Below are 26934 nucleotides of genomic sequence, written 5' to 3'. Positions count from 1 at the left end.
CCACTCCCAACCCCTTTCCATCCCCTGTGAATGTCACAGAATTCACCTTATCCTATGGCAAGTACATGACTACAAAGGTCATGCCCAAATTAGATCCAGGAGCAACTGTCCAGCCCAGCACTGAATACGGTGAACAGGAAACAAGCAAGCTTTCCCACCATCTCTACACAGACTAGGAAGACTAGCTCAACAGCCAGCTAGCAGATAGAGGCTGTGTAACACAGAAGAAACCAGAAAAGACTCTGAAGACGCTTCTTGGGAACAATCAGGAGGATAAAGCAATATTCTCATTTTTATAATGTGGCATCATATTATAAAATACAAAAAGGACAAGTTCAATTTAAATATCAACTTTATTTGTAAATACACCATATCAAAACATATGCCACATTTATTCAGAATGTCATAATCAATGTAAAAATAGAACTTCTCCCTTGTAAATGTTAATACTGTGAGCTAGACACATGATATTTAGTGAGGGCTTCAGAAATAAATTCTTTATAAAACAAATCTATAATTTATACACATTGAATTTATCATACAAAATATATACAACAGCATAATTTTGGTATAGAAAAATGAGATTGCCAAAATATAAGCAGGTCATTTACACAATATGTATTCTAGTTAATGTTTTCCAAGGGATTCACCGATTAGTCGAACAGCAATGCTCTTGCCTTCATCTGTTTGGATCACAAGTAAAGCTTCAAATCTGCCCACTGCCTCTGGTCTGAAGTGCACCGGGATGTGGATATAGTGTCGGGCCCTGTGGAGGAGGACACGGGAAGATGAGCAGTGACATTGGCCATCAGCTGCCTGCCCCAGCACAACGCTGGCACAGCACAGGCTCCATCCAAGAACCATTTTGCTTCTCTGCATCCATATACAAACTTAAGCCACTATCTACCTACAGATCTACCTATATAAAAATCCTGGCTTTCCCAGAAGAGGGAAAACCAAAGTGTGGATGCTTCAGTTCTTAGAATGGGGAACAAAATCCTCACAGGAGGAAATATGGAGACAGAGTGTGGGGAAGAGTCTGCCATCCAGAGATCACCCCACCTGGTGATCCATCCCATCTAGTCGCCAAATCCTGACGCTATTGTGGATGCCAGCAAGTGCTTACTGACAGGAGCCTGATATGGCTGTCTCCTGAGAGGTTCTTCCAAATACAGAGGAGGAAGCTTGAAGCCAAACATTGGGTTGAGCGTGGGGTCCCCAGTGGAGGAGTTGGAGAAGAGACTAAAGGAGCTGAGGGGCTCTGCAGCCCTATGGGGGGAGCAACAGTGTCAACAGGCCAGATCCTCAGAGCTCCCAGGGACTAGACTACCAACCAAAGAATACACATGGAATGACCCATGGCGCTGGCCACATATGTGGCAGAAGATGACCTTGTTGGACATCAGTGGGAAGAGAGGCCCTTGGGCCTGAGGTTGTTCGATGCCCCAGTGTAGGGGAATGCCAGAGCCGGAAGGCAGGAGTGGGTGGGTAGGTGGGGGAACACCCTCATAAAGGCAGGGGGAGGGGGGATGGGATGGGGGTTTCCTGAGGGGATAACATTTGAAATATAAATAAAGAAAATATCCAATAAGAAAATTAAATTTATTCGTTAATTAAAAAAAAAAAAAACTCCTGGCTTTACTTCAGGTACCATACTGTACTGTAAAAAAATTAAAATACAATGGCTACCATTCTTATCAACATTACTGTGTAAGTTTGCTCTAAAATCTGAATAAAAAATTATTCTTGAAGCTTTTTTAGATATATAGACTGGCAAAGAGGGCCTATGTTAAAGAGCAATATTAACAGTCTTGTCCATAAAACTGCCCCTGGATATACTTCATGGCTATAGTTAATGATCTTTCTATACTTTATGCACAGCCTGCCCATATGTAGTCAGCAACTTTTGGTGTAATCACTACAAGTCAAAGCGAGTAGCTTTTTAGACTCTCCCTATGGCACGGTCCTAGTCCCTCCTCAGAGGGGCGGATTTGAAGTCTGGCGATCAGAAGCGGCTACACTCTTACTAACACGTCCAAGTGTTACTTTGTTTCTGAACACTGTTACCAATGTTTTCTAATGAAACCCAGCACTGGCTTTCAGATGCAGAAGAGCATCCCAGGCTGGAAAGATGGCTCAGTGGTTAGGAGCACTGGCTGCTCCTGCACCAATCCCAGAGCACCTAATGCCCTCTTGTGGATTAGCTGGTACCAGGCACACAGGTTACACATATATACACGCAGGCAAGGATTCATACACAGAAAATACAAATAAATCTTTTCAGAAAGCAGAAAAGAACTAGCTACTGAAAAATTGTTTGCTTATTTTCATGTGTGGTGAACCCCTTCCCCTACATACACATGATTAAAAATAAAATGATCTTTAAAAATCAAAACAAAAGAGATATACTCGCTTGTGTTTCTAAGTTTCTTTAGCTGCAGTAAATGTGATCCAATGAGATGGCTAACACTGCCATCACTGAAGAGACAACGCCTGTGAGAGTGACCCGCACAAATCATGCACAGCGCCAACCCTGGGCCACGGTCCTGGACTGCATGATACGCAAGCGCCCTGAGCACCAGTGCTGTTCTTGCTTGTGGCTTCCTGGCTGTGGCTGCCATGTGACCTTCCTGCCACAGCGGGACAAACTGTGAGATGAAGAAAGCCCTTCTTTCTTAGGTTGCTTTTTTGTTAGGTATTTTTTTTTTCTTTTTTTTTTCTCGATACAGGGTTTCTCTGTTGTAGTCCTGGCTGTCCTGGAACTCACTCTGTAGACCAGGCTGGCCTTGAACTCAGAAATCCGCCTGCCTCTGCCTCCCAAGTGCTGGGATTAAAGGCCTGCGCCACCACTGCCTGGCTGTTAGGTATTTTTTCATTTCTTCATAGAAAGGTAACTAAAATACCAAGACTGTACACAAAAGTAGGTTCAACTTAAGACAACATTCTCTAGCTCTAAGGCAAGAAGTCCACAAACTCGTGTCAATAAGAACGTCTACTTTCTCACCTGTGTAACAACGCGCACCTTTCTTTTCCAGGGGCAGGGTTTTATTATGGAGTCCAGGACAGTTTCCAAGTGCTCCACCTCTCAGGGAGCAGAAATTGCAGGTGTGTGCCACCGTAGCTGTCTACACTTTCTACACGTTTTTAAAAATATATGTATTCCATTTATATAAGTACACTGTAGCTATCTTCAGACACATCAGAAGAGGGTGTCGGATCCCATTACAGATGGTTGTATAACCAGTGCTCTTAACCGCTGAGCCATCTTTTGTCAACTGAGTAAAATGCTATCTCAAACAAACAAATATATATATATATATATATATAAATGTGTGTGTGTACATCTTGTTAAAAATTGAGATGAAGCAAAACATATGAAATAATCCGACGTTTCAATTGTCAAAATCACATCTGAATTTAGGTGCTGTCAATATTTAACAAATGCATAATGTCACAAAGATTCTCTGCCAACAACAGACTGAATGCTGTGGCCCTACCCCCAAAACTTGTCTTAGACCTGGTCATTTTCTGGCTTACACCTGTAATGGTTCAAAAACAAAACAAACAGCAAAACCAAAAATCATTAACTTCCTAGTAAAAAGAGCTCAGAGTCTAGACTTAAGAGCACCCAGTGGTGCCTGAAGGGAGACAACTGGGAAACATAACAATGACTGTCTCCCTAAGTCACTGCACCATTCCTGTCTCACTGAGTGAAAATAACCTGGTGAGCTCAGTCCTGACTGAGGAGAGCAACACTGAGCAGGAACAGTTACGAGGCAGCCCTGGACTGTTAAGCTCTATCTGCTGTGGACACAAGCGAGCAAAAGGGATTAACAGTGGATCAAAGCCTGCGGGGCCACCAGACTGTCAAGTGACCCACAGAGAGCAATGACAGACGTTAAGCAGGATTCTTCCATTGCTTGGCTATTTGTGAAGAGTGAGCAGAAAGGCCCTCCAATGAAGAAAGGAAGCTACAGTGAGACTTCTGTCCCTGTCCTGTCCTCCAGCCCTCAGAAGCACAGTGACTCTTGTCACACTCACCTCAAAGTGTACTTGGAGTGTTTGATGTGGAAAGGTTCTCTGGGGCTCAAAAACTTCAGCTGGAAATTGAAAGGGAACACATTGTAACAGTAGGAAAATTTGAAATTTGTCATATATAAAACTTGGCTTGGCTTTAAGGATACACTGAGTAAATTTAGGTTCAACTAAAAAAATTAGAGACTCATATAACAGAAACACATTTAAAGAGTTTTAACATGAATTTTCTCTATTTTGATAAAGTAAATGTTATCTAGAAATGTACTGTGTAGCAGAAGATATAAGAAAAAAAAGTTAAAAATTTTAAATTTGATTTTCAAATTAAAAACCATGAATTGCAAATAAAATTCTTTTCAAATACAGACAGCATTAAAGCATTTGTTAAAATGCATTACAACTGAAATATACAGAATATATCTCTAGTCATTAAGAAAATAATCTTTTGAATCCTACATAATATTTTCAACTTACTGCATGAGTGGAAAAAGAATTATTTCTCAAATTGATTTTCAGCGTCCTGGATTCCCCAAGTTTGGTTGGCAGGAACATGTAGACATCCTTTGGGGCATATACTCCATGATGACTCGAGTTGAGCTGCCTGCTTTGGGAAGAGGTTTACAAAAACAATTACCAAGTCTGTAACTCCAGTGTTCCATGCACTATACAGTGCGGGCGACAGTGCAGCTCAGAGACTCCTCTGGTTTGGGGCTTATCTAATCATGTGGACGATGCCACTGGAGGCTCTTCAGGCGGGCTGGGTTAGGGGCACTGTGAAGGTGACTTCTTTCCCATGTTTGCTTCAGTTCTTGTCACCTGGAGCAATCCTATTTCCATGGGCTCTTCTGAGTTGTCCACAGATGCTGACCTTCTGAGAACCTTGGCTTTCTGAGTAGAAATGACGGTGCTGCCTCTGTTTCAGTCCTGGTTCTATATACTGACCTGCCAATCTGCTCTCTAACCACTCTCTGGACTTCACTTCAAAACTGCTAGCAAGACAGTCCCCAGGCAGCTGTCTGTCATTATTTCCTGTTTACTTCCTCAGTGTGATCAAAGTTACCGCAGGACTGTCAGGGCCCTGCCACTGAAAACCGTGGAGGTGAGACTAAGGCCACCGTTGCCCTACCCTCAGCTTTAGCGTCTCTGGGCATCATCAGAGCTCTAAGAACATGAGAGGAACACATTAAGTGGACAGCGGGAAGACGATGCTCTCTATAAAGCGTTCTATTTCTTTAAAACAAAATGCATTATTGCTACATTAGAAGACAGATGACCAAATTTATATATTAAACTTAGTGGGTTTCAGCAGACCGCCTTCTTCTAAAAATCTTCTTCTAGAAATAAATTAAGACTATCTGACTTAAGATTTTTATTGGATATGATAGTTATTACCATTAGAACAGTATAAATTAATGATATAAAAATGTTACGAATATACTTTCAGGGCTGGAGAGATGGCTCAGTAGTTAAAAGAGTACTTCCTGCGCTGGCAGAGGACACAAGATTGTCTTCAGAGAGAACATGTAGTTCACAACCATCTGTGACTCCAGCACTAGGGGATCTGATGCCTTATTCTGGATTCCAAGAACACCTGCACTTAAGTGATATACCCACACAAGCACACACTCATCAAATACAAATAACATGACTCTTAGAAAATACTGCTCATGTACTTTCAACCTGGGCATGCTCGTGAGAGGTGCGGGTGGGAGAGGAGAAGTTTCACATCATCAGCAGCAGTAAATGCAGTTTAGCCTGGCCAAAACAAACAAACAAACAAACAAACACCTACTTTCTTAAGGGCTTGGTTGTTTTTAACTTGTGCGCATATATATCTATATCCATATATCTATATATATGCCTATACATGTCTAAGAACCTGTGTGTGCAGGGCACGTGGAGGCCAGAGAGCTCCAGACTGACCCCTGGGCTGACATTACAGCAGTTCTAACTGCCCAGTAAGGGCACTGGGGCTAGACTCCAGTCCCCCGCATAAGCAGCCAGTGCTCTTAACTGCTGAGCCATCTCTCCAGCCCCAGAATCTACTTTCATACTCTTATAGAAATATAAAACAGCACAACCATTTTGGGAAAACTATGTCAACTTGTTTTAAAGTTAAAATATGCTTATCATGTGATCCAGCAATTTGGGGTAGTAATTAGTTATTTTTATTCAAAATTAATAAAAACATTTATTCTTCAAAACGCACAGAAAGACAGGCGTAGTAACTAAACATGACTTTAGTTTCTGCACTCGGGAGGCTGAGGCAGGTGCATCTCTGTTAGTTCAAGGGTGGCCAGACCTATATAATGAGACCCTGACTTAATGCCCCCAAAAAGAAATATGCATAAAATAATGATCATAGTACTTTAGTTCATAGTATTCCAAAATTATAGGATACCCAAATGTCAATGGAAAAATATAGTTCACAAAGGAAATGCAAAACAATACAAAAGAATAGCTGTGTATGCTCAACAGCACTGGCGAATCACAGGAGGTGTAAAGCTGAAAGACGGCAGACACAAAGATGTGCATGCTTGTGGAGCTAAAGCAAACTTCATCCTATGAAACAGAAGCCAGAACAGAACACATTTTACTTCCAAAGGATACATTAGAGCTTTTCAGAGGAGAGGCACTATCTTGGTGAAGAATGGAAGTGACTCTTATATGTACAAAGGTATGTTAGTGCCACATCAGTATCTCACCGACATGCACACAAAGTCTCAAGATGGACACAGTGCACATACATACCCAGGTGTGTGAGCAGTTGTCTCAGACACAGCGCGCCTCCGGGACGTGACTGCAGTATCTACTTTAATGAGGGCATCTCTGGAGGAGCATGAGTCTGCAGGGTCATTCTCTGCTCTGATGCTCTGGTTAGGAAAACAAAACAAAACACACACAAAGTGGGAGGAGAAAAGGAGAATACTCCAGAAAGCACAAAGACATTTCCTCATGAGAATTCCATTATTAAAAAAAAAAGACTGTAAAGACATGATTATTTTTAAGTCCTGCAAACTCTGTTCTGTATACTGTCTAGTTTTGCTGCCCCCAATGCAAATGCCCATACACATACATACACATAGACAGCAACTTACATAGTTAGGTCAACCATGGTTTATGTGGCGTTTAAACAACAGAGGCTAACGCAGACTGCATAGTCAGCAACTAATAAAGTCTGAGAAGAATCTTAAAGCATGAGCGAGGCCACGCCACATATTAGCGAAAGCTGAAACCGTATCAGGAGATAACTGTGTATTTTGAGTTTTTTTTTTTTTCATTTAGGGTTTTTAATAGATATATACTTGCTTATTGTATCCAGGAGAATACTCACCTGGCCAGAGAGCTGGAATCTCAATGTATGTTTCATGTGAGGTTCTTTAGCAGGGTGGCACTCAACATCCCAAAACTGGGCATAATTCCCTCTGTCTCTGGGCAGAAATATGATGGAGATCTACAAAACACACAAGGCAAGACATACAGGCCCCAACTTTACACAGAGATAAGGAATTCAAGGTTTAGTGTGAACCAAGTAAAATAACAAATGTTTTTACATTGGCTAGTTTTCTCTCTGAAAAAATTTGATTTGAGGGCTAGAGACGGCTCGGTGGTTAAGAGCACTGGCTGCTCTTCTAGAGAAGGCAGGTTTGAACCTCAGCACTCACAGGATGGCTCACAACCGTCTGTAACTCTAGTTCTAAGGAAGTCAATGCCCTCTTCTAGCCTCCTCAGGCAGTGCATGGATGTGGTACACAGACATACATGAATAAAACATTTATACACATAAACTAATAACTTTAAAAGAAGGATTTGAACAATCTTATCACTACGATGCTATATCTAAAATATACTTCTGCTAAAGCTGTATATAACATTTCCCTCAAATGTACAGTATCTGCTTTTATAGAGGAACGGAGTTTCATAATATTAGAGCTATGTCACACAGGTCCTGGAGAAAATCCCACCAGGAAACCAATCTCCTCTTTCAACCTCATCAATGAGGCCTTCTCAGTGAGACATGAGAACAGAGGAAGGTGAGGGTCACCAGCCAATAAAGCAAATGGCACTAAAGTGTAATAGCACATACAGTAAGTCATCAGAATGCTAGCTTGTCAGAATTAGCTGCCCTGCTCACACGGCTTAGCCACACTCAACCTGCACATGCACAACCTGTGAATGCTCCACTAAAGGACTAAAGGGCTAAAGGGCCCCCAGTGGCAATTCTGGTTGGTGACAACAGGAGAAAAGCTCCCACCAGGATCAGAGGTCTGTAGCAGTATTCAGGGCCCAAGAAACCTAGGAGTGAAGACAACTGGACCTTTACAACAGTAACCATAAACCCCTGCTTCTCATACAAGCAGTGTCCAACTGCAGCCCACAGTCACAATTGCCTGGATGGGCCCCAGCAACCAACCAACAGAGCCACCACTTTCTAACAGTCAGGTGCTTACTCCCCTACGGCTGCTGAGGCAGCAAGGGAAATGAAGCACAAAACAAACAAAACAAAAAAACAAAAACAAAACATCCAGCTGCTACTGAACCCATGTAAGATAACACCAAAGCAAAAGGCTATGTTTGATAGCCTTATATGTGAAAGGTCCCAGTGCCGTTGCCATGGTGACTAGAATGAAGCAAAACCCCATTAAACAAAAGCTGACAGGAGCCCCAAGTGCAAGTGAAGTGGGGAAACAGGCTGCAGCCCCCAATGAGTGGAGGTCTGTCTGCTCTCTGAGGAGATTAACACAACAAAATGGCTCCTGATAGAGTAAGTGGAAGCAGCCCCTCTCTCCGCAAAGGTCATTAGCCACCCACAGCTGAGGAAAACTTGGGGTCCCCTTTTGACAGTGAAATATCTGCTTCTTTCCACTTCAGTGGCAGAGAACGGAGCCTACTGACCTAGTTGAGTATACCCTTGAGTGTTGCTAAGCTCTTGCCCCTCCTGGGTTTGATGGGAAGCAGAGCTCCAGAGAGACAGATATATGGGTTAGCCTGTCTGATGAGGTAGAGAAGGAAAACCGTAAATCCTGGCTCCCAGCCAGCATCCACTCAGCCTGCTCTGCAGCCAGGAAAGAAAACTACCTTCAAGACAGGCCCATCGGTAGCTTGCTACAGCGGCAGCTCCTGCTTCAAGTAAGGAACTCACTGGAACTCCTAATGTTCTGCCTTCAAAGAGTCAACCTACAGCTGTAAGTAGGGGAACTTATTCTTACCCCAGCCCCAAAGATGCAAACAGGAATCCATTTCTGCACCTGTCTCTAGCCTTCAAGATCTGCCAGAAAGACAAGAGGCTGCTATAACCTATTTTCTGTAGACTTGCTCTGCTAGGAACTGCTCTTGGTTGGCATCCTGAGATGCTCTAAAGGCTTCAAGCTCTAACATTTGCTGATAGTCTCTGAGCTGGCACCCTGTGTAGGGCACAGCGCTGTCCTTTACAAATAAAGCCCCCCGCCATTTTCCCTCCACTGTCTGCCCATTCCATTCTTGGCTATCTTGGGACAAGAAAACTCGCCACCTCACTATGATAACTGCGTGACAATATTTTAAAGTAGTACTTTCTCGCCACCTCACTATGATAACCGCGTGACAATATTTTAAAGTAGTACTTTATCAAGTCAGTGATTAAAAGTTGTCTTTACCAAAGAAATGAGAGTTCTTCGTAACAGTGATCACCAGTGAGTCAGCACCTAACACAGTATAAAGAGAACCCAGATTCTGAGAGCTCAGAGGGAAAACAGAACAGACCCAGATGAGAACACCCGGTCCCAGGCCAGGAAATTAAACACTTAATGAAGCAGAGGGGGAGCAAGCATGAAAAGAATAACATCCTACTCAGGTACAAAACAGGCCATTTGTCTAGAACCAGGAAATGTCAGGCCCCTTAAAAATTAAACTCAAAGCAAAACAAAGGGGGGGGGGCATTACTGTGCTTCACACACTCAATATACATCCTGAAAACCTCCACACTTATTACCTCAGTCAGCCTTTATATCACACTAACCAATGCTTCAAAAGATTACTGCACACTACTGATACTTTTCAGTCATGCAACTGCCCAGGAGTTACCCTATATTCCTACTTAGTAACTTCCAATTCTCCAGCCTAAATGGTGGGATTGTTTCTTTGGTGTATTTTCAGTGGGCTATCCAGAGGGAAAGTGTATCTGTTCACATTTCACTAGGAAAAGTCACACAACAGTAAAAAACAAAATAAAAAAAAAATACCATGGGGCTTACATTTCTAAGAAAACAAACATAAATACACACACACACCCCAGTGAGAACTCCTGGCTCTCTACCCACAGCGAGTGCAGCATTAAGATCTCCTCAGAGAGACTTCTTTGGACAGTGGACAATGGCTAACGCTGAAACTCACAAATGGTCAAAGTATGGGGACAAGTACCAAGGGAGTTCGCAGTCACAGATGGGACTTCTGTACAACCACCCTGTCTAGGCGCAGAGAGCATCTGATCTGGGAAGAGAGAGTTCAGAGGATGGAACCCAAACAGGGTCTTCTGGACGTGACAGGGCTGCTGAGTCTGTGAGCTCACAGCAGGGCTGTGACAGTGAAAATCCCACTCCACTCGCAGGTAGCTCTCAGCACCTCATGCTTGTGGCTCAAAACATTAAGCTCTCAGCTACTGCTGCAGCATGGCTGCCTGCCTACTGCCATGCTGCCTGCCCTGATAGTCATAAACCCTAACCCTTTGTAAGCCCTAAATAAACTCCTAAGTTGCTTTGGTCTCAGTGTCTTATCACAGCAATAGAGAAGAAACTAAGACAGCAGGCCTGCCTGCCTTGGAACTCATTAAATAGAACAGGCTGCCTCAAATTTAGATCCACCTGTTTCTGCCTCCAAGTGTTAGGATTAAAAGTATGTACAAGTATGTGCAGCAGCCATTTGAGTTTATCCAGAAGTACAATTGCTAAGGCATATTGAAATTCTATGTTTAGTTTACGAATTGTCAAACTTTACTTATATGACTATACCATATTATAATACATTCCCAACAGCAACACATGAGAATTCTAGTTTCTATATGCTTAGTAAAACTATTGCTTTTTTTTTTTAAGATCACATCTTAAATATTTTAGTAGACTAGCAAGTGACAGCTCATTTCTGACTTTGATTGTATTTTACTAATGACTAACAATTCTAAGCATTTTGAATTAATGGAGAAACATCTATTTGAAACCTTGGCTCATTTTAGAAATTGAATCATTTGTCTAAGGCATAAATGTTAAATATTCTAAATACAAGTTCTTTGTCAAATACATGATTTTCAAATGATTTCTCCTACCTTGAGGATCTTTCCATTTTATGGATGGAGTTGACTGGATGCATAAGTATTACTAATTTTAACAAGTCACCCTTCTCTGACACCTTGAGACTGGTGTCATATGAAGACTTGCTGTATCTTCTGAGGGCTTTATACTTTGCCTTGACATTTTATATCTCAGACCATCTGAGCTAACTTTCTGTATCGTTGCTGCGGTTTGCATGTGTAATGTCCGACAGTCTCACATTTGGAAACTGGTGCCCAGTTGGTGGTGCTGTCTGCAACCTTTAGGAACTTTGAGTCTAACTGAAGGCAATGGGTCCCTGGGACTAAGCCTTGACGTGTTATAGCTCAGCCACTTCCTGTTCACCCTGTGCTTCCCATTCTGCTAAGAAGTGAGGCTACAGGGAGTCCTCTCCTCCATAAATGGCTGAATCCCCTCAAGCTGTGAGCCAGAACACACTTCCAGCCCTCAGGCTGCTGCTTGCCAAATATTTTGTCACTGCAGTGAGCAAAGTAACTAATGCTGTGGCGACCAGTGAGGCTCATGTTTGACCTGCACAGATCATGTCATCCATCATTTGCTGTATTTCTCCACTAGGTCTCAGTTCCCTAATTAAGAATATCAGCTGAGTACAGACATGAGGGCTGAGTTCTCTGCCCTGGTCACCGTGCTCAGAGGGTACTTTGAGTTTTGAAACTGAGTCCTACCCACGGGACTCCTCTCATGAACGTTAGGACCACTCTGCCAAATTAAAACAAAGTTAACAGGAAACAACAGTGTATGAACACGGAGAAGTAAAAAGGTCGGATAGGAACACACAATCAGAAAGTAAATGCTTAGACTCAGAGATACACACACACACACACACACACACACACACTCTCTTTTCCTGCTTATTTTGTGATATAATACATAACATATTGGTACCATCTTCCCACATCTGGTTTACGCCAATATCAACTTTTCTATTAACTATGAAATTTTCTATTAGTCTCAAGACAGGTTTAGTACCATCAATGATGGACTGTCAGTATGTCAAGTATAAGTCTAACAGCTGAAACTAAGAAACTGCCCTGAAGATCAGTGACTCAGCACAAGTGTTACATTGTGGCTGCAAATTAACTGATCCTAAATAAATCTGGAAGAGCCTGGAGTTCCTGTCCTGTAACTTTCTAACCATAAATACAACATCAAATGGATACCAGGTTAATTATAGAGCCCTTTATTCTAATTCTGAGATGACAAAGTTCCAAGGCCTTCCTTCAACTAACTTTCTCTGTTATCAGTGTATTTAAAACTCTATAGCATTTACCTATTTGCTCTGAAATGAGTATTTTTTAAAAAACAACTTTTCTAAAAAGTAAAAACAATTAAACCCACAAATAAAACAAAAACAGCAGGAAGTACTCCTAACCACTGATCCATTTCTCCAGGCCTCTGGCTAGGGTTCTGAGTAAAACTATGTATGTAACAATAATGGGGGCTGGAGAGATGGCTCAGAGGTTAAGAGCACTGACTGCTCTTCCAGGGGTCCTGAGTTCAATTTCCAGCAACCACATGGTGGCTCACAACCATCTGTAATGGGATCTGATGCCCTCTTCTGGTGTGTCTGAAGACAGCTAAAGTGTACTCACATACATAAAATAAATAAATCTTTAAGAAAAATTTTTAAAAAAGCAATAATGGGAAAGCAATCATGAATGTGAAAGAGAATGAGTAATGGGAGGTGTTGGAGGGAGGGGGGAGGCGGAAATGGTGTAACTATTATAATCTCAAAATAAAAAAGAAAGAATTTTAAAAATCATACTTTGAAAATAAAAGTTCACAATAGCGGGAAGGTTTTGCTACCCATGAAAATATACTGAAAACTAGACTGTGACTGTTGAATTTCAATGGCTATGGCTGGTAGACAGCACTACTGTTGATCAGTGAAGTTTGACGTTATCACACCAGCAGCTGCTGCCCTATCACCATGCCCTGTACTGTTTAGCTGACACTTCTCTGGAAGCAGGTGCCCTGCCACAACACAACAGAAGTGTACCGAGCAGACCCGGAAAGCTGGTCTGAAGGAGACAAACTCAAGCCATCAGGTCACACGATTCATTCCTGGCAGAATAATATCATGCTCTTAAGAGCTATCTATAAAATTCCAAAACTCACCTTTTGGATTCCATGGCCTTCTAGTGTGCCAGAAATGGGAGAACATCTGAAGGTTGTGTAGGTAGCTCGAAAAACATCTTCAGTTTCATCAACTCCCTGAGAAATAATTGTTTAAAATAATTAATGGCTATTTAATTGATTGTCTGCCCCAAATATCCAGAGCACCCTGCTGAATGTGCAGTTTAATACTACTGCAAAACTAAATCATTTTTGCAATACATCCAGTAACTGTCTACCTCAACTGTGTCACAGGCAGGCATAGTAGCACACACCTTTGATCCCAGCACTTAGGAGCAGAGGCAGGAGGAGTTCTATGAATTTAAGGCCAGTCTAGTATACATAGTTCTAGGCTAGGTAAGAGTACATAGAACTCTTGTAAAAAGAAAAAAAAAAACAAAAAACAAAAAACCCAAAAACAAAAACAAAAATTAAAAAACCAACAACAAACAGTGTCACAAAATACTGAACCACACAAATGACAAGCTGCTCTCTCTGGGCAGTAGCACTGGAAGAGCTAGCTGTGCAGCAGGTGGCATGGGGACAAGCACAGCAGTAACCCAGCCCACCTGCAGCAGCTCCCGAGGGCCGACACAGGACAGACACAACAACAAGTCAACACCAAGCACAGTGCACATGGAAGGAAGCAGTGTTTGCACGCAGGCACTATAAAGCCCTCAACATTTCTCAAATGAAATTATTTCAGATAAAAATCAGGACTAGGAAAATTAAATGGAGTAAGCACTTTTGTTTTGCATTTTTAAATTCATTTTCCAAGTTGACTCTCAGAATTATCTGGTAAAAAAGACTGGGTACACACCATCCCCACCTACAGGAAAACACAAGTGAGTGAACTGGCGGCACACACAACCAAGATGCCAACCTGCACTTGCATTCAGGGTCTGAAACAGCTCAGAGTCTCAACAGAAGGATGACTGACCTTGACGTACGGGGGTGCAAAAGATGACAGATGCCACTTTACATCTGTGGGGCCACAATTCTCCAGTTCCAGATAGTTCTCTGAAAAGAAAAAAAAGATGTACCATTTGACTCTGAGAGGTTAGTGACAAGCAGTTCTGTGACAAACTTCATGACCTTACAGTCCAGTGGAAACTACAAAATTTTCTAAAGAATTAGATGTGTCAGTTATCCTGTATTTGGTGGGGTTTTTTTTGTTTTGTTTTGTTTTGTTTTTTTTTGGTTTTTCGAGACAGGGTTTCTCTGTATAGCCCTGGCTATCCTGGAACTCACTTTGTAGACCAGGCTGGCCTCGAACTCAGAAATCCGCTTGCCTCTGCCTCCTGAGTGCTGGGATTAAAGGCGTGCGCCACCACGCCCAGTGATATCCTGTATTTGTATTTTTTTCAAAAGCACAATGCAGACACTGAAGGGCTAAAACATGAAAGCACGATTAAAATGGACTAGGACAGGTGTCCATGACTCACATGGTCAGACTAAAGGAGAAGCAGGTTCTGACCTGGGTCCAACACCTCCACAAACTTATCACCTGAGCACACAGCAAGCACCAGCCACAGTTTACAGGGAGTGCTCAGGGAAAGCACAGGGGAGGGGGAAGGGGGCAGGTGGCAGTGGAGTATGGGTCATCAGTGGGCCCAGAGCTCAGGTGACAAACTCCGGAAGTTGGGTTACAGGAGTAGCACACTGTGGGCTCACTGAAAGAAGCTCACAAAGGAGGAGAAATAGAAGGCAAGCAAAGGCCAGGGCCAGGAAAGAGTCCTGAAAGAGCAGACTAGATAGGCAGAACCCAGAACCACATTTCCTTTGTAAGAGTCGCTGTGGTTATGGTGTCTCTTCATAGCAATACAACCCTAACTAAGACAGCCATCTCACTTCTTCAACTACTAGGTCAGAGATCTGGTTGGAACAGGATAGTAATGACCATCTAATGAAACCTAAATCCACAGTTATTAGAGCTCGAGCTTCAGATTTAAGACTGTGTTTTCAAATCCACCCCATTATAGAAATGACTGCCGATGGCTCCATGCTGCTCTTCTTAAGTAGGAGTAAAATCTGTACTTATTAACTCAGGTGCCTTTCAGCATAAGGGGCAAAACGGACAGCTCAGCAGGAAAGCATTACCACATGGGATGCCCTGGCTTTCATCTCCAGCATATGAAAACAGTTGAATGCTTAAAACACAACAAAGGAAAAAAAACCCAAAAAACTAAAAACAAAACACCAGACTGCATGCAGCGACTGCCATCTGACGCGACTGCCATCCGACCCACCTGACTTTGTAACACCATACCTGAGGTTCTACCAGGTTCTGTTGGAGGAAAAATCACTGTCTTGCTTCTAATTTCAACTTTTGTGGAAGGTGGTTTTGTTATTAGTTTTGTCAAACGACTAATGGAAGGCTCGGGTGCGGGGGCAAGAATTCCAGATGTGCCGGAGGAGGGCAAGTGAGGTAAAGATTCTTGAGTCAAATCTTCTCGAATTTGAACTTTTACAATTTTCTGAAATGAACCAAATGAGTAAGACACAGATGTAGCTACCAGTTTAAAAGGCACATTCTGGTTTTTAAATTATGGTAAAGAAATTCCAAACAAATAAAACAATGAGGAATTTAGAAATTAAAGTTTATTCAGACTCTTTGGCTCTATTTCCACTCTCAGCAGTAGCCTTTCTCCCCTCCCTCCCTCCCTTCTACTATCCCTGCATGCATGTACTATGTATGTGAGTGTACACATACATATATGTGCCTTAGCACTCGTGTGGAGGTCATGGGATAACCCTGAGTATCATCTTCTACCTTGCTTTAAGTAAGGCCTCTTGTTTGTTTCTATGTACACTGGCTAAGATGCAACTGAGCCTGCAGGGACTCTCCTGCCTCTGCCTCCTTGTTCCTGTGGGCTCATGGGGGATAAGCAGATGCCCACTCCTGTGTCTGGCTTGCCCTAGGTTCTCAGCTCTGACACTTAGAAGGCAAATACTTTACCCAGCGAGACATCCCCCATGCCTCCCTCCTCCCTTCCTTTTTGATTTAAAAGCAAAGAGTTATCAGGCCCTTACTTTCTATCACTTGTCTCCCAAGAAAACTGTTCGGATCACAAAGGGCAAAATTCTGTACTAAGTGCTCTGAGAATACCTACATGGGTTTCATTTGACATCTGAAATGTAATAGTTGATAAGGATTGCAAAACTGAAACTACAAAATAAAAGGAATGCTGCTCAGAAAAGCAAACAGACATACCTTCTGTCCGTTATCACAGTGTATGTAGATCAAACCAGTCCATGGGCACATTGACTCTTTTGTGGACACAGAAAAATTAGGACTCACGAGAATTTGTATTTTACTCCTTAAAGAAAAAGTAATAATGCACACTGAGAATATTCTTTACTTTTACAGTAATAATGACAAAAGTTAGAAATACTGTTGGAGGGATTAAAAAAAAAAAGATATACTGTTCTGCCAATAGCCAATCATTTCCTGTGGCTAGGGAAAAAACAACAAACAAACAAACAAACAAAAAACAACCCCAGAGAATGTGGTTTTCTCTCTCCTTAATTTCCTGACGCAATTCTTCCGGCCTCAATACCTAACAATGACAAACAGAAAGCATACTGGCACAAATCCTCAGTCCTGAAGAAAATACAATACACTGGAATACAAACCACTGAACAGAAATACTATCTCAGAATCAATTCCATACTACACAAACTCTGAGCCAACTTTCCAGTAAACTGAAAGAAAATGTAGGACAAAGAGTGTGTGTGTGTGTGTGCTGATAAACCAGTTATTGATCTCTGTTCTCAATTTCTCTTCCAGGACCATGTATGCTAAGGTAAGTTTAAATGAAAAGATCAGACTTACGTCTATGAAAAATCACACATGTCAAAATAGCATGGCAAAATTATTTTCCATTGCTAGTAGTCAATACATGGGGCCCAAGGTCATCTGTAAAGTAACTTTCACCATCCCCCTTTCTTTTTACTCATTGGTGGCAAAGGCCTGCTGCGTGTGCTAAGCACTCCGTGCCAGCTGAGTTGGTTGCTTTACTCCCCGAATACGCTGGGTACCCTTGTCCTTACATTAGTTCAGAGCATTAGTCCCGCAAACTCTACAAATATGCAGTCATACTGTTGCAAGTGTAAATGAACTGTGTTGTTCTTCTGCAATGCTGATAATTACAAATACTGAGCACCTTGGATCTATGGAAGAGATCTATGCTAACCAGATAAAATCCCGAGAAAGCTGCAGAGCTGTGGCTTTCATCTTGTCCAGAATCAGGCTGTGTACAGAGAGTACCCGAGTAGGAATAGCTGAAAGACCCCATCTTAGAACATTTTATGTAGAAAATTATAAGCTAGATTATGGCTTAAACATGTTACAAATCAGAAAGTTCTGGCCGAAAATGTCTTCAGAAAAAGAAAACAAAAAAAAACAACAAAAAACAACCAACCAACAAAATGGGATGCACATGTCAAACCAAGGAGACAGAAGGCAAACCAGCCAGGCTTTACAAGAGACTGCCAACCCCATCACATACCTGGCTTTATTTCCTACACTGTGAATATGTTATCGGAGTAGTGTGTCAGAAACACTCTGATATCTTCTATTCCGGGGTTCCTTTACCACAATAGAGCACTCCACCTCGCTACGTGTATGATCTACTCCAGTAAAAGGAGTGATTCTTAACTGTGTGTTACAAAACCACACGTGAACTTTGTTGGCACAAAGCAAACTTCTACTGAATAACTTTATTTGCTTGTTTGTGCAGTGCTGGGAACGGAAACCAAGTCCTTATACCTGCTAGGCCAGAGCTCTAAGACAGAGCTACCCATGAACCCAGAACAAAATGATGTAAGGTGAGTTGGTGCTTTAGTTGGGACAAGGAAAGCAATCAGTGGGAGTGGGAACAGAAGGGAAATATGATCAAAATACATGTGTGTTAATAAACATATAAAATGTTTATACTCACGATATATAACTAATACATTATTTTAAAAGGTCTCCAAAAATCTGGGCATGGTGGTGAACACCTTTATTCCAAGCACTCTGAGGCAGAGGCAGAGAGATCTCTGAGTTTGAGGCCAGCCTCATCTACAGAGCAAATGACAGCTAGGCCTACACTGATAAACCCTGTCCCCCCAAAAAACTAAACTGAAATAAAATAAAATAAAATAAAAAGCCTCCATGATGGCATTTGAATAAAACACAGAAGAAAAGAAAAAACATACTTACTCTGGCATGATACATCCATGTTGTGGTGTGAGTGTCAGGCAATGTGCAGGCCAGTACAGCTCAAATTTCAGTAAAGTAACAGAATTGTTTATGATTTGGAAACATCCAGTTTTTGCCAAATCACCTATTGTATCAGATAAATAACATTAATTGCATTTAGCCATAATGAAAAAGATACATGTTAGTAACAGTGAATCCTGAGTAAATGCGCTTGTATAATAGTTTATTTATTTATTTATTTATTTTGTTTTTTGAGACAGGGCTTCTCTGTGTAGCTTTGGCTGTCCTGGAACTCACTTTGTAGACCAGGCTGGCCTGGAACTCAGAAATCCGCCTGCCTCTGCCTCCCAAGTGCTGGGATTAAAGGCGCACGCCACCACACCCGGCATAATAGTTTATTTCACTTTTCTCAACAGTTTCAATTGCAGGAATTTCGAGTCTGTGTTAGTGTTAAAGTAGGTCTTTCTGATAACCTGGAAACTAGAAAGACACTGGCTATACTAAACCAGGTTAGAGGGACTATAAACTTGAAAATGCTCTCATCTGATTTCACTGTGGGAAACACACATGTACAGTTTTTCCCTACTCTGAACCCACAGTATCAGTTAAGTCAATAAGCAGCAAGCAGAACTCCTTAGGTGAGATAACAACCGTCTGTCAGGTCTCAGAGAAGTGAGCCACGATACAGAGATGCAGACCTCACTCCTAAATCTAAATGCACTTCTGAGAAGTTCCTACCAAAATACTCACAAGAGGAAGGAGCCACCAGAATCAAGTGTTCTGGATGGACAGCCCAGCCTTCTTCAGAGGCTGCTGCATCCTGGGCGGGGTGGGCAGTCTGTGAGAGAAACGGAGGGCCTTGAGGGCCTTTAACTGGTAAAACATCCAACAGGACATTGCCACCTTGTTTTCCAGAAGTTTTAGAGTCACTGGAGAAATTACTTAAAAACAGAAAAGTGAGAAAGATACATTAAAATATTAGCAAATCTAATTGTTTCACATTTTTATATCATTGCTTCATAAAATAAAAATTATGACAGGAGTAAAAGGGTATGATATACCACATGTATTTCAGTAACTACAAAGTCTCCATGTTTTTTATATACTTAAAAGTACTTTATAGGGCTGAGGATGTAGCTCTGACAGGGTGGTCACCAAGCATAACAATGCCCTGGGACTTGACCCTAGCATTACAGGAGAAAAGACAGAGAATTAAAAAACAAAAACAAACAAAACAGTGTAAGCTACAGAGTACATGTGTAAATTTAATCAAACAAGTTGGTGATTTCCATCTTGTTTTCAGCCTGATTTCTCTATCTTAAATCTCTTAAAAGTTTTACTGGAAAAAATGGCCCAATAGAAAGAAAAACCAAATTCACTAACCATGGTGGTCCATGCCTTTAACCGCAACACTTTGGGGCAGAGACAGGTAGTTCTCAGTGAAGGAGGCCCAAATAGGCATACCCCGGCCAGCAAGAACTACACAGTCAGACTTTGTCAGAGAAAGAACAAAGAAAAAAAGAAGAAAGAGAGGGGGAAGGAGGGAAAGAAAGAGGGGGAAAAAAGAAAAACCAAATCACTTTTTAACATATATAGGCTGCACAATGATAACTGGTTTCACACAGTGACACCAAAATCCATGAAAACAGCAAAGTCTTCTGGAAAAACACGAGCACAGCCACGGAAGACTATTTTCTAGTAAGTCTTGTATCACAAAGGTTCAAATCACAGCTGAAGTTTTACTGTGCAGTGTCTCGATATTCTTCCTGACACATGGAACCCAGCTGTATTTCCAAACAGAAAACCAGAGGGGAACCTCCTGCCTCCCTTCTTATTTGGAGATTGGGAGACTGAGTGAAACCTTAAGGCAAAAGAGGGCAATGAGGTTAACTGAAGAAAAAATATAATTATGGGAAGGATATACTAGAGTGTTAGATAGGAATTGGAGGCACTGACATAAACTCATTTGCTTTTTTTGACATATAAAAATGTGGATTTCTGCACAAACCCATGCACTTCTTAGCTTTTTCACTATAACAGCATGGGCACATGCAGTGCCATTCCTGGATTTGCAATGTTATTCTCTAAATAAAAGGAACTTCTAAGAGAATGGGCATTGTAAACCTGGGCCAGGGATGTCAGATAAACATTCTCTTGCTGTGCTAGTGAGTTAAGAAAACACTTGAGGAGGGTGGAAGATCCATCAAAAGAAATAATGAGCCAGAATGAGATGGGAGAAAAAGGCCACACTGACTCTACAAGCCACACTGTTGTCAGTAAGTATACAGCAAAGTCTGTTTACAGTGGACACTCAGCTAATAAACACTGACTGTGAAAAGAGAGGGTAAAAAGAAACACCTTTGGCTACCTGACAGGATTAACATGAATCAGGCAACAATTACAGAGGTAAAAAATGTGATAACGAAATAATTTATCATATCTGAATATTTGTTCAAAGAAACTGATTTTGTAGTGGAGAACCAGAGACACTGTTTTAACCAAGTGATAGAAGCATTGCTACTGCTGACAAGGGGGTACACACTTCTAATCCCAGCACCCAGGAGGCAAAGGTGGCGAGTCTCTGGGAGTTTGAAGCCAGCCTGGTTAATACATGAGAAAACAAAACCTAAAACCACCAGGACAGGTCTATGTCATATGCCACCTGTGAAGACGCACAGAAATAAAATTAAACTGTGTCATTTCTGTGAATTTGTAAACTAAAAAGCCAACCATAAGGAAATGGCCAGCAGAGGGCTGAAAACTATTTCTCTATTTTACTAGGAATACTCAGGAAAAGAGAGATGACCTGGGCAGACCTGGTAACCCCGCGGCCAGGACATTAAGGCCTTTGTCTACGGAATGCTTGTAGTAGCGTGTTTAGTAGTACCGACTTTATACAATTGTCTGTGGGAGAGAAATCTGAAATTCATGAGCCTGTGGGATATCCCTTTTAAAATCATTGTATAAATTAATAACCAAACTATAAAACAGAACTTTCATGTCTGAAATAGCTCGCTTCTGCCACACACTGCTGGACACAGAGAACCTGTATTAAACTAGACGAGTTTCAACATAAAAAGTATCTAGTAAGCACCACAGACTACAGTCTCAAACCTGATCTCAACTCATAAGCAAAATTTTAGTATGGAACTCTGTTGACTGAGGTTCTGACTTAATAACCCATTCACATACTCTCATCTATGAACGGCAGAGAAGGATAGAGACTGTTCACTGCTGAGAAGACAAGCCATCAAAATACAATATAACCTTGGATTCTGGACAAGAGACAGAGAGGCTCTTCTTTCCCAGTTTAACTGTGGAGAGCTTTACAGTGACACTCAAAGATGTATGAACAGACCCAGGCACTGTGGGCGTCTGTCTTGATGTCAAAGTCCTTATTCTGATAGGTAATTATAGGAGTCATATTAGCACCTTAGGGTTCCTCGTTCCCGCAATTCACTGTAATGTAACTAAGACACAATCTCTATAAATAAGAAATGGCAACAAAGTGTGGTAAAATGCTAACAAGTAGGATATCTGAGGACCGGATTTTTCAAAAATAGTCTACACTATTTTCAAACTTTTCCAGGAATTTTAAACAATTTCAAATTAAGGTGAACACCTAAGAGAAAGAAACACTAGAGGGGAGAAGATGAACTGCATGAAGATGGAGTCAGGGGAAAGACTGTTTGTTTACTTACCTTTTGGACTCAGCACTGGAGGAAGGCTGAAGAAATTCTCTGCTACAAATGGAACCTCTGAATTCTCCAATTACTGACAGGGTAATTTTACGCAAGCTTCCATAGAAGAGCTCAATGTCATTAGGCCTCTGAGGAAGATCACACACTGAAAAAAAAAACCACGCTTTCAAACACATAAATCCTCACACAAGCACGGAACAGACAAATAGCCGTAGTATCTCCTTAGGTCTGGGTAGGAAGTACCTCAATTATTAATACCACTGACTGGAGAGACCATCTACCATCAGAGATGACAAAATCTGAACCAAGATGTAAACCATCATCTTTGCCACTCTGGGTCCTCTGTAAGTGAATGCACTTCTCCGAGCTTTAGCTTTCCTTAGCAATGTTCTATCTCAGAGGTACTGTAAACAGTTTCCAAGATACATGGCGAGAAGGCACCATTCTCCTTCTTCAGGTTAGCTAAATTTCCAGAGTGACACTTTGAGGTAGGTATTATGAGGTACATATTTAAGAGGAGGAATTTGAGAAACAAAAAGGTTAAGGGCAAGTTTCATAGTTAAGCAAATCGAGAAACTAATCACTAAATATTTCTAGATTAATAAAAGTGTGTACATCATAAACATTTTTAGGTTAGGCTTCATATATGGATGTATATATATGTGTGTGTATGTGTGTGTGTATATATATATATATATATATATATATATATAATCTGTATATATGTATATATACATGAAACTTTAGAGTGTATTTCGTTCAATCATTCTTTAAAAGCTATGTATTTTAAATGAAATTCATAAACTAACAGTAAATTGTTTTGTTTTTCCTGAGTCAGAATCTCGTGTAGCCTAGACTGGTCTTGTACTTCTGACCCTCTAACTCCACTCCCCAATGCTTGCAAGACATTTATCACAATGCCACGCAGTAAATTTAAATTTATAACAACTATGCTATGACTATAAATTATGAGGATAGGTTATTTATTACCCACTTTGTAAGAGACCAAGACAAGTATTTATAACAGTGATTATGTCCAAACAGATGTCACTAACATAATCACAGAGTTCTGCAACCTTCTCACAGGCAATATATGGCATCCATCAACACAACCAGGTGGGACTGTGTCTATTCACACCACAGAACACCTCAATGTACACCATATTCTGATGTCCAGAAAGCTGGTCAAAGTCCCAACTCACACCACCTTAGATGAGTGATCTTGAAAGTTATTTGCCAAAACATCTCTTCTCACCACACATTTCTTCAGTTTCTGGACCAGGAGCTACCCTGAAGCTTTGTTCCTCATCCTGGTCCATCTTCTCCATTGTGTCTACATTTCTCGTTCTTCAAATTATTATTCAACAGTCAACTCATTCTCAGTGACTGGCCCTTCTCTGTGCCTCCCCATTTTACGGCATAAAAAATATGTATGCATTTCTGCAGAGTTTGTATGTCTTAGTACATTTATTCCGTGTGGATAATTAAACACAATTAAACATCTGAATGTTCCTCTCAAGTGAGACTAAGAATCCAGGCTAGTGCTCTGAATGTCTATCTAGGATTTTTTTTTTTTTGGACACCACTACATCTCTAAACACCATCATGAAGCCTAAAACAATATGAACCCGAGTGTAATAATGGCCCACATCCTTCTTCCACTTATGAGCCTGAGATCTAGATACTTTACCGATATCTAAAATATTTATAAAGCAAAACAACTCTCCCATCTTCCATCTGATTTGCAAAACAACTCTTACAGAGATAACAAACCAGAAGGAAACTGAACTCACTGATGTGGTTGTTCAAAGTCAGAGGCTCAGACTCAGAAGGACACCATATCCAAAGGAAAGTCCTTCCTGTTCTCACTCCATGCCTAGCTAACACCACAAGCGACCCAAACATCAAGGCTGTCACACTCTCACCTTCATCAATTAGAGGCTCATCCTGAAATGCCTCAGTGAAGTCGATGTGCTGTAGCACACTGTGTTCTGGAAGGATCTGCTTTAGGATTCCTGGTTTATGCAACAGAGCTCTGCCAGAAAAGATTTTTATTCACTTCATGTACAAAGTAACCTAAACCAGATTTTAATTACTTGGCAAACCCCACTAACAGCAGGGTACATTCATACATAGATCATATATCTTAAATAATAAAATGAGTACTGTTCAGAGCCAAATCTGCTTTACAAGTTCAGCTTAAATGGTAGTGGAATCATTAATTTTAGTTCAATAGTATCAAAGTAGGGGCCCTTTAATGTAAGAGTAGAAAGAGAATTGGATTCTTTCCAGGGCTTATCTTGTCATTATTGTAACAATTTGGTCAAAGAACTTGCCTCAGTGAGGAGAAAAGAACAATAAAAAACTGTTTGTGGAAATATTTACGTAACCACTTAACTACTATAAAAATAGGCGCCTTCCAGAGAGTCTTTACAGTGAGAAATAAACTATTCAAGGCCTCTGTAATTCTCAGACGTTCACAAACAAAGGACATTTCAGTACATAAGTTTATGGTAAATAGAAGTTATGAAACAATACACTGGGGTTATTTGTTTGTTATTTTCTTTTTATGTTTCAGAATAGAGAAGGGGAAAAAGGAAATATGACTATGTCCTGTCTCCAAATTATTCTAAAATAAGAAGCCGGGTTGAAGAGGCTTGGTAGTACACACCTGTAATCACAACATTCAAGGTGGCAGAGGCAGGTGAATCTCTGAGTTCAAAGCCAGCCTGGTCTATACAGGACAGACAGGGCTATGTAGAGAGACCCTGTCTCAAAAAAAGAAAAGAAAAGATAAAAAATAAAAACAAGGCCGGGCGTGGTGGCGCACGCCTTTAATCCCAGCACTCGGGAAGCAGAGGCAGGCGGATTTCTGAGTTCGAGGCCAGCCTGGTCTACAAAGTGAGTTCCAGGACAGCCAGGGCTACACAGAGAAACCCTGTCTCAAAAAACCAAAAAAAACAAAAACAAAAAAGGAAGCCAGGTTCAAAGCATCACAGAGTAGTCATCGCTCTCAATGTGAGTTTGAGTTTCATCTATCTTGTACTTAAGTTCTTTAGCCCTAAAACCTCCATTTTGCAACAAGAAGCATCCAGAACTTAACACATAATAATGCATCAATATTTTAATCATACTTGACCTAGAAAAATATTCCAAACTTTACAACTCTATATATTAAATCACATAAATATTGGATATATCAAATTTTATAAAGTATCTATAAAGTAAACCATGCACACATTTCTAAAATATAATGATCCTTTCTAGGAACTTATAGCCTTCCTAGAAATAGTCTAAGGTAACCATGTAGGTTTATATAATATAATCTGGGGTAGGAAAAGCATGATGTAGTGTGCTCTAAGTATGTAGGAGCAGTGTGAAGCATGATGGGCCTATTGGATAAGGAAAAAGCATCCATATGTCAAAAAAGAAGTCAGAATGTAGAAAACACATTAATGTTTCCTCCAAGTATCTCAACTCACATGATGCCAACTTACGAGCCACACAAATTTGAACAATGTTTTTCTTTATCTATCCTTTGACTGATAAATAGTGAGGTGTGTTCACCAGTCAGCTCCCAACACTGTCTATGGCAAGTTCTACCTTCGACACTGCTGTCTGGAGATTTCATCACCGCCAAGCACGTAGACAGTTAACAGCTCTGTTGCTGGGTTTTCGCCATTCTTTCTGCTTGATGGATTGTACACTAAAGTAATATGCTGGTACAACAAAAAGAAAAGCAGGAGTATGAATATTCAGTATTTTTCCTTAGTAAGTTATCTCACTCTGGATAAACAGTCCTACGACACTAAGGAGACCACAGACAGAATACTTGAACACTCAGAAGGCAGAAACTGGCCAGTCTCTGAGGACAAGGCCAGCCTGGTCAACAGTTCCAGGATCGCCAGGGCTACACAGAGAAACTCTCATCAAGGAAGGGAAGGGAAGGGGGAAGGGAAGGGGGAAGGGAAGGGGGAAGGGAAGGAAATAAATAAATATGTACAGCAGCTCTTCCAGAAAGACTAGAGTCTTCTATTCCAACTCCCTCCCAGCACGATTTTATACTTGGCCATAAAATACTAATTAATATTAATCAAAATATAACTTTATTTTTTAAGGCAGATATTGTATACTTACTTGTTGGGTTCTTTCCTTAAGTACAAATTTATCTGGAAAAATCCTCAATACTTTAGGATCCAGCAAAACTTTTCTTTGAGAATCTTTAAAACATACTGCTCTAACAAAGGCTGCTCTGGAGCCAGTGTTGCGAATAGAAAAAACAACTTTACTTTCTTTGCCAGGAATTAAGTCATTCATTGTTATCAAGTAACTGTCAGATAATTTCTTAACATCTTCTAAAATAAGATTACTTGTTCCTCCATATCCAGACAGAGGTATCTAAAAAATAAAAAATACACACATCCCCAATTATTTTTATATAATAAAGCATAAAATTTAATTACAGTCAAAAGAAAACATGGATTTAATACAATTAAAGTTTCTAGTGTTTGTATCCTTGAGCTAGCAATGACATGTATGTGCATGTGTATGTGCA

The 26934-nt window shown here is 40.9% G+C and overlaps 1 protein-coding gene across 4 annotated transcripts in view; it reads right to left on the bottom strand.

The window, feature by feature from the left end:
• Nucleotides 1–334: 334 nt before the first annotated feature.
• Nucleotides 335–26934, bottom strand: part of Cep192 (centrosomal protein 192) — an 86893-nt gene continuing 60293 nt past the window's right edge. For 2 of the 4 annotated variants that reach the window (XM_029471872.1, XM_029471873.1), the window contains exons 32-46: nucleotides 26517–26777; nucleotides 25983–26098; nucleotides 24305–24414; nucleotides 22380–22524; nucleotides 19429–19619; nucleotides 18679–18802; nucleotides 16687–16792; nucleotides 15742–15949; nucleotides 14413–14492; nucleotides 13476–13571; nucleotides 7370–7489; nucleotides 6787–6908; nucleotides 4510–4639; nucleotides 4042–4100; nucleotides 367–766 (exon numbers count right to left, since the gene is read on the bottom strand). In XM_029471872.1, coding sequence (XP_029327732.1) covers nucleotides 628–766; nucleotides 4042–4100; nucleotides 4510–4639; nucleotides 6787–6908; nucleotides 7370–7489; nucleotides 13476–13571; nucleotides 14413–14492; nucleotides 15742–15949; nucleotides 16687–16792; nucleotides 18679–18802; nucleotides 19429–19619; nucleotides 22380–22524; nucleotides 24305–24414; nucleotides 25983–26098; nucleotides 26517–26777 — 2007 coding nt within the window. In that variant the 3' untranslated portion in view covers nucleotides 367–627. Of the gene's footprint in view, nucleotides 767–4041; nucleotides 4101–4509; nucleotides 4640–6386; nucleotides 6598–6786; nucleotides 6909–7369; nucleotides 7490–13475; nucleotides 13572–14412; nucleotides 14493–15741; nucleotides 15950–16686; nucleotides 16793–18678; nucleotides 18803–19428; nucleotides 19620–22379; nucleotides 22525–24304; nucleotides 24415–25982; nucleotides 26099–26516; nucleotides 26778–26934 lie in introns of those variants that run through there. The other 2 variants (XM_029471874.1, XM_029471875.1) reach the window with 2 other exon arrangements.

The sequence above is a fragment of the Mus caroli genome, chromosome 18, assembly GCF_900094665.2.
Source record: "Mus caroli chromosome 18, CAROLI_EIJ_v1.1, whole genome shotgun sequence".
Classification (NCBI taxonomy): domain Eukaryota; kingdom Metazoa; phylum Chordata; class Mammalia; order Rodentia; family Muridae; genus Mus; species Mus caroli.
This window is presented reverse-complemented; position numbering and strand designations above follow the sequence as displayed.